Source organism: Typha angustifolia, chromosome 7 (genome assembly GCF_048772165.1).
Source record: "Typha angustifolia cultivar Huaian chromosome 7, ASM4877216v1, whole genome shotgun sequence".
NCBI lineage: Eukaryota > Viridiplantae > Streptophyta > Magnoliopsida > Poales > Typhaceae > Typha > Typha angustifolia.
The window spans coordinates 4,865,951-4,879,503 of NC_133245.1; the positions used below are offsets into that span (position 1 = coordinate 4,865,951).

The 13,553-nt window shown below is 35.2% G+C and overlaps 1 protein-coding gene across 5 annotated transcripts in view; it reads right to left on the minus strand.

Moving 5' to 3' along the window:
* Positions 1–316: 316 nt before the first annotated feature.
* LOC140762383 (uncharacterized) overlaps positions 317–13,553 on the minus strand; it is a 53,800-nt gene continuing 40,563 nt past the window's right edge. For 3 of the 5 annotated variants that reach the window (XM_073100142.1, XM_073100143.1, XM_073100141.1), the window contains 12 exons: positions 11,943–12,053; positions 11,632–11,799; positions 11,313–11,438; positions 11,106–11,195; positions 10,895–11,001; positions 10,649–10,797; positions 3,181–3,260; positions 3,007–3,102; positions 2,781–2,903; positions 2,562–2,645; positions 2,195–2,338; positions 317–1,189 (listed from right to left, as the gene is read on the minus strand). In XM_073100142.1, coding sequence (XP_072956243.1) covers positions 866–1,189; positions 2,195–2,338; positions 2,562–2,645; positions 2,781–2,903; positions 3,007–3,102; positions 3,181–3,260; positions 10,649–10,797; positions 10,895–11,001; positions 11,106–11,195; positions 11,313–11,438; positions 11,632–11,799; positions 11,943–12,053 — 1,602 coding nt within the window. In that variant the 3' untranslated portion in view covers positions 317–865. Of the gene's footprint in view, positions 1,190–2,194; positions 2,339–2,561; positions 2,646–2,780; positions 2,904–3,006; positions 3,103–3,180; positions 3,261–10,648; positions 10,798–10,894; positions 11,002–11,105; positions 11,196–11,312; positions 11,439–11,631; positions 11,800–11,942; positions 12,054–13,553 lie in introns of those variants that run through there. The other 2 variants (XM_073100144.1, XR_012104722.1) reach the window with 2 other exon arrangements.

Sequence of the window (13,553 nt, forward strand, 5' to 3'; positions counted from 1 at the left end):
TATAATATTCAGTAACTTCCCCTCTCCTCTGTAAATTTGACCTTAATAAATATAACTGGGCATAGCCCAAAACCTAGGATCCAAACCAGCATTGACCCAAAGAAACTACTGTCATAACAGAAACTATATCTAATCCCACGATTCCTGAGTCAGAACAGTGTTGGCATTTACCAAACCTAGTTGAAGTAAAACAATAACACAATTTGTCACATCTTGAATGAAGTAATATAAGAATAAGGATCTAAAGATACAAGACTCACTATTGCAAATAAAAGAAACCAAGATGTACACTTGATTAATAGTAATGCAGCTGACTCCTCCTAATTCAGCATATACTATTTGGAAGAAGAAGAAAAAAATGACACAATCATGCACCTCAGAGAGCTGACAGATTCATCTGTGTGCAAAATTTGCCCAAAACATTGTTCTGGTATCAAAACATAAGTTAAGAGACCAAGCCATATATTCTATGTCCATAATAAGAACAAATTAAGAAGCATGCAGCTTTAGCACTTAATCAGGTAAGAACAAGCATAAGAAAGCAACTACACCATGGTAGCGGTTCTTCATCTGTAACCTATACCTTTAAGTGGAGGAACAATAGCATTATTCTTTACCGAAACAGATTCTTGTGTAACATGCTTGGAGGCAGATACAAACTGCCAGAAACCAGGAAAGGTTCGACAATTGGTACTTTTCCCAGCTGATGATAAGTAAATGATACGAAGTATAAAATATGAAAGACCTTGAATCTAAGCAGTACTTCCATATTAATTGCTTTAATTAACTGTTACTATCTATAAATGCACTATTTGTGTTTCTGTACATGTCACCCTTCCAATGTGAGCTTTGAGAGATATGGAGCTCATTCTGTATCTTTCCTATCGAGGAAGCTCAACAAAAATCCACTAACAATTCTCCTAGCAATAGGATTCGGTATATGACGGCACAACCGTCCATCTACATAGGCAACCATACCTGAGAGAGCAAACTTACCAACAGCCCACAACCTATTGGGCGTTACTTGGCTTCCTTTTGATGACACCTCATCTTTGTCTCCTCCTTGCACTTTGTTTTTCAATCTGAAGCTAGCCACAAATTTGCTGGCTTGTTTTCGCAGCAGTTGAATTGCAAAGCTCACGAATAGGTGTTCACACAATGTCAACACTGTTGGCCCAACTCTCCACTCCTGCAGAATTCCAGTGCCTTAAGAATGTGCAGAATTTCATACTGGAAAACATAACAGTGTAGAATCTGATAAATGTGCGATGACATTAACCCCAAAAGGAGGGAAAATCAAGGAAAAAAGGTTATTCAAAGTTAACAAGGTTTATTGTTCTTGTTTCCAGAGGATTATAATTGTCATCTAAAGCTCAGATAGCTAAATGAGTGACATTCTTAAGTTCTAAATTTGATCACCATAACTTGAGACGAGATTAACAAGGCACAGCTGATTACACGATCTGGTGTGCTAGAACCAAATTGGTGAATAGCTATCAAAAGCATATCCAGAAAACCTAAATACTTAGCAGTTTTAGTTATCATTCTTATCTAGCTCATTGATTATGGGTTATAAGGCTGTGGATTAGCTTTCTTAATGTAAGGCTGTAAGATAAATATTACATTAAAGTAAGTGTTACATAATGAAATTTACACCAAATAGAGCTTTCTTTAGTTATTCGACTTTATGCTTTCTTGTTTCCTCTACCTTCTTCCTCTTCTCAATTCTTTCCTATCTTCTCTCTCCATTCAGAAGATGTTTGAAATCTAGCATGATGATCTCTTTACAACTGCTTCAATCTAATTCCTTAAGATGAATTTTACCCAAATAGTAACAACAGTAAACTGTTCTAACTACTATCTTTTGATTTAACAGACCAAAATTTAGACTAGAACAGCTGTTACATCCTCCAATATAGACGCTAACATAGGATCTTAAAAATGGCATGCTCAGCAGTCTGGATCAAAGCAATTCTGTCTCTTGGATGGAACTAGTGAAGTCTCAAGCTGATTGCCTTCAACTTCTTGATTATCGAGTCCTTGAAAATTAAGGCTTTAAAATCAGCTGGGATGTCAAAAATTGGGAATACTGAAGTATTCATACAGTGTACCTCCAAAATATTTCAAGAAATGCACTGTTCACTTTAAAAGATGTCCTTGGAAATATTAAAAAACCTCAGTAGTAATGACATACACTTTCACTCCGCAGATGGCGCAAAGAGCGAGAATTGATTGAAGCGTTTCCTTTTAACAATGCCTTGCTCATAAGGAAGCTTTTCACATTTTCCACAATTTCATTTATGACAGTACTATTTGGAGGTAGGTTCTTGAGAATTACCTGTAAAGAGAAGTCGGTAAGAATATAAATTCAGCAAAACATACCTTAGGTCTCACTTGTAAGTTATGTCATCCAAAGTCTCTAGTGCATGATATACGAAGTTATGAACATCATACACCATTGTATCCCTCCAACTCATTGGGACTAAAGGCTTTATTGGTATTGTAGTTGTTGCAGTTATTGCACATACAACATAAACTCGGGGAACTAGAAACATGCTTACTTGGTCATCAATCACCCTCACACGTAAATATTCTTGTCTGAACATTACATCCAACATTGCCTGTAGGTATCCTTCAATATATAGCTGCATCATATTCGATCACAAGAATAGATTAAATTATGAAAAAGGGGATTTTTTTCAGGTTCCCTATCCCTTTTATTTTTACGACTGAATGACAACACCAGTAATTGTGAATTTTACAAATTAAGAAAAAAGTACCTCATCTAGTCCAGGACTGCGATCAAGTTTAATTTTTCTGTCTGGACCACCCTCCATGACAGCCACCCCTAGCAAAGAAGGCTCCATGGCCAACCTCAGAATACCTTGGTGAAAGCCATTAACCTTGAGAACCCATAATTAAAGGATTAGAAGGGTGGTGAGTTCATACTTGCACATTTCATAAACAAACAAGACAACTTGTTTCATTAGCTATGGCAAGCATTACCATGCCGTTAAAACCATCCATTTCTGCTCCTCTCAGGATATTGTCTGAAATTTCAGTCATGGCAGCAAAAAGGGCTTTTGAACTTGCTGTTTTTATCTGCAGATAATATCATGTAATACATTGAGTTGAAAATCAACAGACAAGAGTCAGGTGAATAGTTTCATGAGACTTTACAGTTTTTCCCAGATCACCAAAATAGCGTCTTGTCCCTGAGCCTTTGAATTTGATGCTTTTGCTGATAAATTTGAACATGCCTATCCAGATAGAAGAAAACACGATTTCTTGCAATGAGTTCAACAGTCAAAATCCAGATCATGTGGTTATAGCTAAACTGTGCAAGAAGCCAAGATCTTCTCCAGTAAATAGCTAATGTTTTAGATTCTCGGGAAACAGTCTTATATAACATTGACAAACAGCAGCAATTAAAACATAAACAATATTGATATTAGGATAAAGTAATGGTTAATTACACCTAGATCCCCTAAACTATATCCCATTTTCACATAGACCCCTTATTTATTTATGGTAAGATTCTTACTAAAAAATCTAACGGATAACTAATAGGAGGGGCATTTTGGAGATTTTACACAGTTAAGAGCATCAATGTGTTGCGAAACATTTATAAGGTCTATGAAAAATTGGCAATAGTTCAAAGGTTCAGGAATAATTATCCCTAAAAAACCTAAACCAAAGTTATTTAGATCAGCTTTCTCTGACTGAACCTGGCAGTCTTTTAGCTAAGAATGGCAGTTTCAAAGACCAGTCGGATCAGCTGAAATGGATCGAGACTGGACATAGCTGATCCAGATCCTACCCTGGTATTGGGCCAGTTTTGACCATATTGGTTGAAGCCACAATACGGATTATTGAAATATCTTGGGGTCGAATCCAAAGCTCTTTATAAATTTGTAGAGACCCTCTATGTTCTTCTGGCAAGATATGAAGACATAAGCATGAGTTTGAAGTAGGGGTGAAAACGGATTGGATACGGATCGGATAGTGTTCAACCCATATCTGGATCCGTATTTTTAGTTCGGATACGGATATTAGACGGATAGCAAAATTTAAAACCATATCCTAATTAAACGGATACGGATAATTTTCGGATAAAGGATCGGATCTTAAACGGATATTAATTAAATTTAAAATAATTATAATATTTTATTTAAATATAATTAACACAAAATTATTAAGAGTTTTACAATAAATTTTTTTTTTGTATGTCAAATATATAAAATTAGAGAAATTAATCTATATAAATAATATATAACGCATTATTAGTAATAATATTAATACTTACTATTTAAATAAGCAAACTAAAAACTGTAAATCATTTAAAAAAATATGCGGATAAACGGATATCCGATATCCGTATCCGAATCCGAAAAATTTATCCGACCCGTATCCGAATCCGTATCCGAATTTTTTTCAAAAATTCTATCCGTATCCGAATCCGAATCCGAATTGGATAGAATTCTTTTATCCGAATCCGATCCGAGTCGGGTCGGATAGCGGGTCGGGTCGGAGTTAATCCGACCCGTTTTCACCCCTAGTTTGAAGACATTAGTAATTGATGTTCCCAGTTGCCTTCTTTTCAACTTTTACTCTCTCTCCTCTCACCCCTCCCACTCTCTAATAACTCCGCATTATGGTGAATTCAATTACTCCCATCCCTCCCACTCTCTCTCTCTCTCTCCTCCCACCTCTCCCACTTCCCATTTCTATTTTTTTTTTCCATCTCTCCCTTTAACTCTCTTTCTCTCACCCTCTTTTACTGCTTTAGAATAATAGTGAAGGGAGAAAGAGAACTCTTTATCTCACTTCTACAACAATAATTTACAAGCATAGAAATATACCAAATCTAGCTTGAAAATCATCATGATTTTGAGTATTTTCTTTAGCTGTAAGACTTCGTTACAAGTTTGTTTTCTTATTTTTCTGACACTTAAATTTCAGAAATTTTCTTACATTTTAAATAATTTTTAGAATTTTACGTAAGTAATATTTTTATTTTTATTTTCATCAATTATCATTAAATGAAGTCTTTGATCATCCCCGTCATTTTATATTCAACTGAATATTAGTTTTAATTATTGAACTATTATTAATTAATATTATGTATTAAATGTCACTATGGATTATTCAATAATTAATATTAATTTAATGAATGTATTCAATCATAATATGAGTTGAATAATATTTATATTCGACTATTACTGTCCTTTAATATAATAGATAATTTACAAAATTAATCTAAAAATAAAACACTATAACATAGGTTTTAATATATATATTTAAACCAAAAATTAAATATTGACATGCCGAAGACCTAATATTTCTAAATATTCTAAATTTTTTATTAAAAATATGTTAAATACGTGTCAATGTTGGCATGGGACGGCACATGCCACTAGCACGACCATTGTTGATTTTTCCCTCTTAATTTTTCTGAATTTTTGCAATTTTTCTGCATTTGTAACTGTTTTTATAATTTCATATACATTAAAAAATAGCCTAATATTGAAGCAGGCGATTCGGGGCCAAGCAGATTGGTAATACCATAATTATTTAAATTTATGTTAGTCATCTTATGCGTTATTCTTGTCAATTGAGCCTTAAGTATTGATCACCTTTGGAAGGTAGTCTAGTTAGCCATAATAATTGTTATATTAATAAATGAGGCAGTGGCATGTGAGCATTTCTATGAATTTTCTTTTAATGGAAATTTAATTATAATTGGAGTTTGATAACCATATTAGATGTGCGAGTATATTCAATAAAGTAAATTAACCTAATGAGGTATATTTTATTTACTTCGAATCGACAGTAACTAGTGGAACAGTAAATATGATAAGAATTATATTAATAACTGTTAGTGGTGCGTCAGATCGTCATAATTAATATACCCATTCTATTGGATTAATAAAGATAAGGATTTTTGAATGGACCTACTCAAACCTATATCGGATGTCAGTAGGGTTATTTAATCAATTAGTGGTAGAATTGTTATGCTCATATTTTATTACTTTCATTATCGAGGTAGATTCTGTGCTATACAAGGATGATCCGTGGCGCGATTGAAGTTAATTAACTTGGAAACTTGTCAGGCAAGTAAATCCTCCGTAGTCTAAGAATAGTGTAACATTGATGTGAACTTTATAAATTCATGATATACAAATCACATGTGTGCAAATAATTTAATTACCGGTCAACATTATCATATTTACTTACTGCTTTATGGTTATTTACGGATTGTTGGTGCATACCTAAGTATGATAATTTTAATGTACATGACATATGATTGATGATGTGATCATTGCACTACTTACACGTATTACCACATAGTTAAGTTCGGACTAGGTAGTACCTTTTACTAACTCAACCCGAGGTTAAGGGTAGAGTTCATTGTATGGTGCCTATGAGTAAATGGTCCACACCTGAAGTTGTTAGCCTGACTGGCATTTAGGTGATCACACTGTTCTGTTAGAGACTAGACACTGGTGATATGAAATTATGCTCGAGAGGTAGGGGTCTTAGACCTAGTGGTACCCGATGACTCAGGGTCAGAGCGTCTGTTGTTGAGCTATGTGCTCTTGACTATCCCGCTACGGGTGGTGATAATTGTGGAGAGGGAGATATAGGCTTATGACTGGGGTCCTTAGTCTGCTGGCCATAGATAACCAGTCATATGCAGCATCGCCAGGCATGTACGGACCATAGTACCGCTAGATGTCTATCCCTTCTCGATGTATGAGATGATTGGTGAGCATGTATTTATGATGTAGATAGCTCGATGAGCATATCATGATGATTTATGGCTATGGCTTTGTGGGAGCATGAGAGCAAAGATTTGATGGTTTAAACGATGCATATCATGTATTCCTTTATTATTATATGTGAGTTGTAGATATGGACATGATAGACATGTTGCATGGATGCATTATCATGATCATGATATTATACATGCATATTTTGGTGACATCTTTCCTTATACTACTTTTAGACTGTAGAGGGGTATGCTTGCTGGGCTTTGTACTTACCACCTTTAGCGGAAATATTTTTCAGATTAATGGTTGTCCCCGAGTCCGGGAAGGAGTTGATGAAAAGTTGTTCATAGTCTTTTTTTTCTATTTCATTGTGGTACGCAGGTATTTACCCTATTTAATGTCTATGGATATGTATTTTGGTGACTTGTTGCGGCCTGTGGTATTTTGGGTCTCTTTTGTTAAATTATTTATATAAATATGGGGTCTTTATCTTGTTATTATGTAGAAACTTGACTAACAGATCACATGGAAACCACGTGGGTTCCACCCATGTGGGAGGTACATGTATTTGGTAGCGGATGTTTCAACACCTCTCCTAATATCCTACTATCTACAGACTCAAGTCCTCTATAAAAATAATATCTACAAGAAGTTTGTATAACATGAATATATGTCTCATCTACGTCATTATCGCTACCAAACTATGTCTCATCATTACCATCACCATCACCATTATCATCATTTCTAGTTTCATCATCAACAATTTTATTTAAACCTTCTAAATGATCAATTGATCAGTTGATTTAATAATGATTGATAAAGATAAAAAAAAAGGCTCCACATGGCACAATGATTGATACGCGGTCGTGCCGTACAGTAGACGTCCGTGCCGATTGACACGCCCGCCATACATGCTCACAACTACTCCAAATTCTTAAGTTGTTAGAGAACGATAAGATTTTTTACATTTTAACATTCTAACACTCCCCTTCACTCGTAGGCTCGAGATATTTTAATCAGCCCAAAAAGTGGACTTGACTCACGACCTATGCTCTAACCCCATGTTTGCTTATCAACTGCTCTAAGAACTTAATTGGTAGAGAACATTAATTTTATTCTATTATTAACAGCTAGGAATAAGAGCATCTAAATTTGACTCTCATTTTAACGCCACCAAGATCTGTAATAAGAATTTCTAGGAAGAAAATATTAAAGAATAAATATACTTCCACCACCATTTCCCAAGTAAAGAAGAATTATGGTTTCTTCTTACACTCAAATCTTAGTCCTTTCTTTGATTTGCAAACCAATTGCCAATTTGCTAAATAGGGAAATCCTGAGTTTCTGAATTACTCTTCCACATAAAAGGCCTAACATCTGTACTTTATTAGGTGCCTGGAAGTCACAGAGGAAAAGCTGGGCAATTAAGGAGATTAGAATTGACGTAGAGTTAGACTACCTCCAATAGATAGTCCTTTTCATCTCAGCCATATTAAGGCCGTAACAAAAAATGGCCTTTGCACATTGGATGCTGGAATGCCATCACCTTCTGAAAATAGATGACGTTTTCTTATGTGACAGATCAAAAGAGAAGGGACCTTTCCTTATCACTCAGCCTAAAGCACCTATTTAACAGGACATGGCATTGGATAACTCTTTTCTCCTATCTAAGAAGTGCTAGATTGAGAAGAATAGGCTGTTCATATCCATGGATGACTAAGGTTGTTTTTGCTATAAACAGACTCGCAAGACCTCTTTAGCAATTTGTTGCAATCACCCTCTAGGAAGATGAATGTCAATCCGAGCTGCTATTCTGGACAGAACTTAACTCAAAACTTTCAAAGGCAATAAGGATCGATCAAATCGTTGAAATGATTTAAGATTCAATTATATTGTATTTTAGGAATCCAACACAATCGGAATCTCGTCGATCGGTAGATAGATCAAAAGATATGAAGAAAATAACGACCAAAAGTCAGAAGATGGAGGGATAGAAGTAAATGATAGAAGTTGATGATGTGGTTAGGATTATGGAAGATGATGATGACTGTGGTGGATGAATTAGTATCTTGAACAAGACGAGGGGGGAGAAAAGAGCTTCCAGCTATGGCTGGTCGCTGGAGTGAAGAGGGAGAAGCAATAGAGGATTAACCTCCGCTATAGAAGGAAGCTCGAGGGGGATATCGAGAGAGATAAAGGAGGAAGAAGGTTGGCTCAAGCCTAGATGTAAAACAAAAGATCTAATAATCAATAATGCCAAGGTGGTTGCTTTTCCACGTATTTGGAGGCTAGCCAATCGTCCAAAAACCCTAAACAAAACCTAATATAAAACAACTTAACTGACTGATGTTTGAACACCCTTCGACTGTGTTTGAACGGCCAAAAATAGGGTTCTGTATGTGTGAACGCGCTATGCAGGCGTTTGAACGGCCAATATTAGTGCTCTGTATATGCGAACGCTATGTAGGCATTCGAATGCAGTGTTCGAATGCCCTTCGATTGCGTTCGAATGTACATGCCAGAAGTCATTTTATTTTTCCAAAATAAAAACAAAAAATGATCCAGTTATGTCCAATATGTATCTTAATTAAGAACCGCCCCACAATTATAAAGGAATAGTAAATGCAGAACAAATAATACAGATCTCTTAGAGCCTATTTGTTTGGATGGAATATGGCCCCAATTATGGAATAAACCTTTTTTTTTATTTTGGAATAAACTTGCCAAACATGGGATAGAGTTTTGAAATAGGAAAATAGAATAAACTCCCTTCTTCTGAATATCTCTACTCCACGTTTTAGTTGAGATAAAATTCTTCGAATAAGAAAAAATATATTTTATCCCCTTGCAATTAGGCTTAAAATTACTTCATCCCTTATAGTTTTATTTGCATTATTTTATCCGCTTATGATTATATTTAGATTGAAACCGTTACTTTTTCTATTATATTTGACAAAATTAGAGATTGAATTTAGAGATTCTCATTAGAAACAAATTTGTAAAGAATTTGATAAGCTTTTCAAGACATTTAAAATAATACCAATTGAATTTCATATGACAAAAGTAAGATAAAAACATATCTCTATTTAATATATTTATCCTATCTTTATTATCTGAAATTTGATCTGTATTATTTTAGATATATTAGAAAGCTTATCAAATCATCTACACTTTGTCTCTAATAAGAATCTTCAAATATATTGGAAAAAGTAATAATTGTATTTTAGTCTAAATCACAAGGGAATAAAATGTATCTTCTCCTATATTAGAATATAGTGATATATTGTGGTTTAATTTCCATTGAATAATGTAATGTAACTATAATATACTTAGTAATATATTAAAATCTGTTTGTGGTAAAAATTGTTTTGATATGGGATGTCCATTTGTAATGCTATTTTGTTGGTATTTATACTGTGTAAATTATGATGAATTAAGTTAAATAATTTTATTGGCCAAGAATTGTAAAAATTAAAAAAAAAAGTCTATTTACATTCAACTAGAAAAAAAGGCAATAAAGTTAATTTGATCATTTTATTCCTTATTCCAACTATCACAACTAAACACTATCTTACCCCACATTTTTATTCCAGCATTTATCCATCTTTCTATAACCAAATACCAAATTGGAGTCGCTGTAAAAATTTTCTTTATCCCAGAATAAGTTCTCATTTAATTCCAATTCCAATTTTTCCTTATTTTTCCTTATTCCACAACCAAAAAGGCCCTCAGCTAGTTAGTTTCATACAATTTTTTTTTTCCATGGAAAATATGAGACTTGAAATTAAATCTTAAAACCACAAAGCCCATCATAGCAAATAATGGATCAAAATGGTTGATCTCAAAATTTTAGCAGATGATTCATAAAATTTTACCCAAGGTAACTCCAGGAAGACTGAGTGTGCCATCAGAAGGATCAAAGAAAACATCAAGAGATGATAATGCAGTGTCGTCAAAAATTGAGGCAATAGTTGGTGGAAGCAATGGACTTCCTTTTGCAACATATACAGCCCGTAAGACATACCTATAAAACCATTCTCATGAATATCTTATTTAATTGACCATGAACATATGGAAGTAACAACTTTACAAGTATAATGCATTAAATCCGGAGAACATACCATGAATAATGTTGGGCACATTTTAGAAGCAGTTCGCGAAATGTTACTAAAACATGAGTAAGAAGGACCCCATTGAGCTGTACAACTGAGTTGTTTATTTCAGGTACCTAACAATTATTTCGAAAAGGAGATTTTTTAAATATAGGAACAAAATAGTTAATAACAGAAGAGTCTAGAAATAGTTCACATAGAACGATGTTTTATTGGGCACCTTCACAACACTATGAAGTAATGATCTTAGTGCCTCCTGAGATGAACTATAGGTGCTATGTGGAGTGCCTGGACGAAAGCTTGCAATGATCTTTAGAAAAACATAGAAATCAATATCAGAACGCAATCTCAGCCAAGAAGAGAAAACATTGGGCATATAAAATCATATCCAGAGTAAGTAATATCAGGAGGAAAAGCAGCAGGAGACCTTAATTGGGTGGATTTCGAAGTGTCTAAAGTATAATTGCTGACTCTGTGTAGAAACACTAAAGGAGGTTCTCCAAAATGGAACAAGCTTCATTAATGTCTCCTCATCAACTTTAAAGTCAATAGGCTGCAATATTCAATCATTGACAGTCTCTTAGTCTATGTAAAAATATTATCTTCATGGTGAAACTGCAGCACATATCATTTCTAATTAGATTGCACTAATCTTAGAAGCATAGAAGTGCATAAATGTCTAAATGACAAAAAAAAGGTATCATATTGAAAAACTGAGAAATAAACAGTTGAATTTTCATTAGTACCTGTAGTACTATTGAAGAGTATTTGACATACTTGACATTAGAGTTGGTGGAGCCTAGGATGAAGATAACGCTTATAATGTTCATAGTAGAGCCAGAATCATGTAGTTGGTTCCTTCGAAGCATCGATCCGAATGAAGCGCCTTGCCATTTTTCATCCACATTTATTGACTGCATTTCTCACAAGCTTATTAATATGTGAGAGTTTGTTGTACATTTTAAATAGTCTTATCATCTTGTGACTTTTTCTATGTTTTCTCATCACAAGACATATAAAGGAAGAACTTGCTTAGTTTCCAAAGATCGTAGTGTACCTCAACAGTAGCAGAAATATACTTATGCGGATCTGTAATCACCGAATCAATAGAAATAAAAGCAAGCCTTGCCACTATAATAGTGGATGCCAATGGTAGCTCACCCGCACCCTTCGAAATGGAAAACATGCAAAAAGCCAAGTATTATTACCAAATAAATTAATACACAAAGGAAAGCTGAGACAATTAATTGTCATGCTACAATATGATGTCAATAAAAAAAACATAGACAACCAACTAAAGGTTTAGATCTTCTAAATATTAAACAGTCATAAGCCTTACATATTTGCATGTTTAGTTGATTACAAATCAAACTAAATAAATGACGGAGCCAGAAAAGGATTAAAAAGTTTATAACATTAGGTAATCAACTTCAGTGCATACTGAGAAGTAACCAGAATATTGTTGAAGATTAGTTGGTGGAAAGAAGTAGAGATCTACTATGCAATAGCATGAGTGGGGAAATCACAAAGAGGAAGTAATACAATAACAGATGGCAATTTCATTTTTAAGCTTGGTTTTTGCACAACAAAAGTGACTAGAGAACAAATGAGTTATTTAAACACCGATAAAGAATCTTCATCTTTAAGTGTGTTAATGTATATATGCTCTTATGATATACCTGATGGACAATCTATCTCATCTCTACATGTATGTGTGTATGTGTATATATATATATGTTTCATGGAATCAGAGTCCAGGCAGGGTTTCTCCTCTTTCTTCTTTTCATGATAAAATCTCCCTCAAGCTCCCTCGAGCTCTCCTCAACCCGATGAACCGGTGACCCCTCGAGCTCCCTTCAATATGGCAAGCTGGCGACCCCTCGAGCTCTCCACAAACCGGCGACTTGGCAAGCGCATCGAGAACTCAAGCTCCCCTCAACCCGGCAAACCAGCGACGCCTTGAGCTCCCCTCAGCCCGGCAATCCAACGACGGCCCCTCGAGTGCACCGGCCCCTCAAGCAAACCCTTTCCTATTCTTCCTTCAACCTGGCGAACTCAGAGAGTACTCTGACCCCTCGAGTCCTCCATGGCCTACGAAATCCTCCACAATCAGCGAACTCGTGAAACTACTCTGGAAAGTCCTCCACGACTGATGACTAACTATCGAATCCCACATGACCTGCAAAGTCTTCCATGGCAAGCGCATCAGCTTGTTCCACCGCTGGTTTGTGTGGGAACCTCAAGCTTCTCTTACTTTTTTGGATTCTAGTGACATTTGCGAGGGAAATCGTGGAAATCCTCTCTTTCCTGCTCGTGAACGGTTGTGTGTTCTTTTGTGTGAAATCCTTCTCTTAAGTGTTCCTAGTTAGCAATATTCTCATCAAAGATTGTCATGGCTTCCGCAAATCTTGTTCATGATTATCTTCCAGCATCCATCGATTTTATGCTTGTAGCAGTTGCAGACTAGCCATATTGGTCTGCAATGTAGAGAGTGCACTTGATGGTCATGATCTACTGAGTCATCTTAACAAATCCAGTCATGTGCTTTCTAATTCTCTAGATGAAAAAAGGAAAGCTACCAAAGAATACATTGCTTGGAAGGCTCCTGATAGACGTGTTAGAGCCTATTTGATTGCATCAATCCATAAGGCTCTTCGACCCCCAGGCA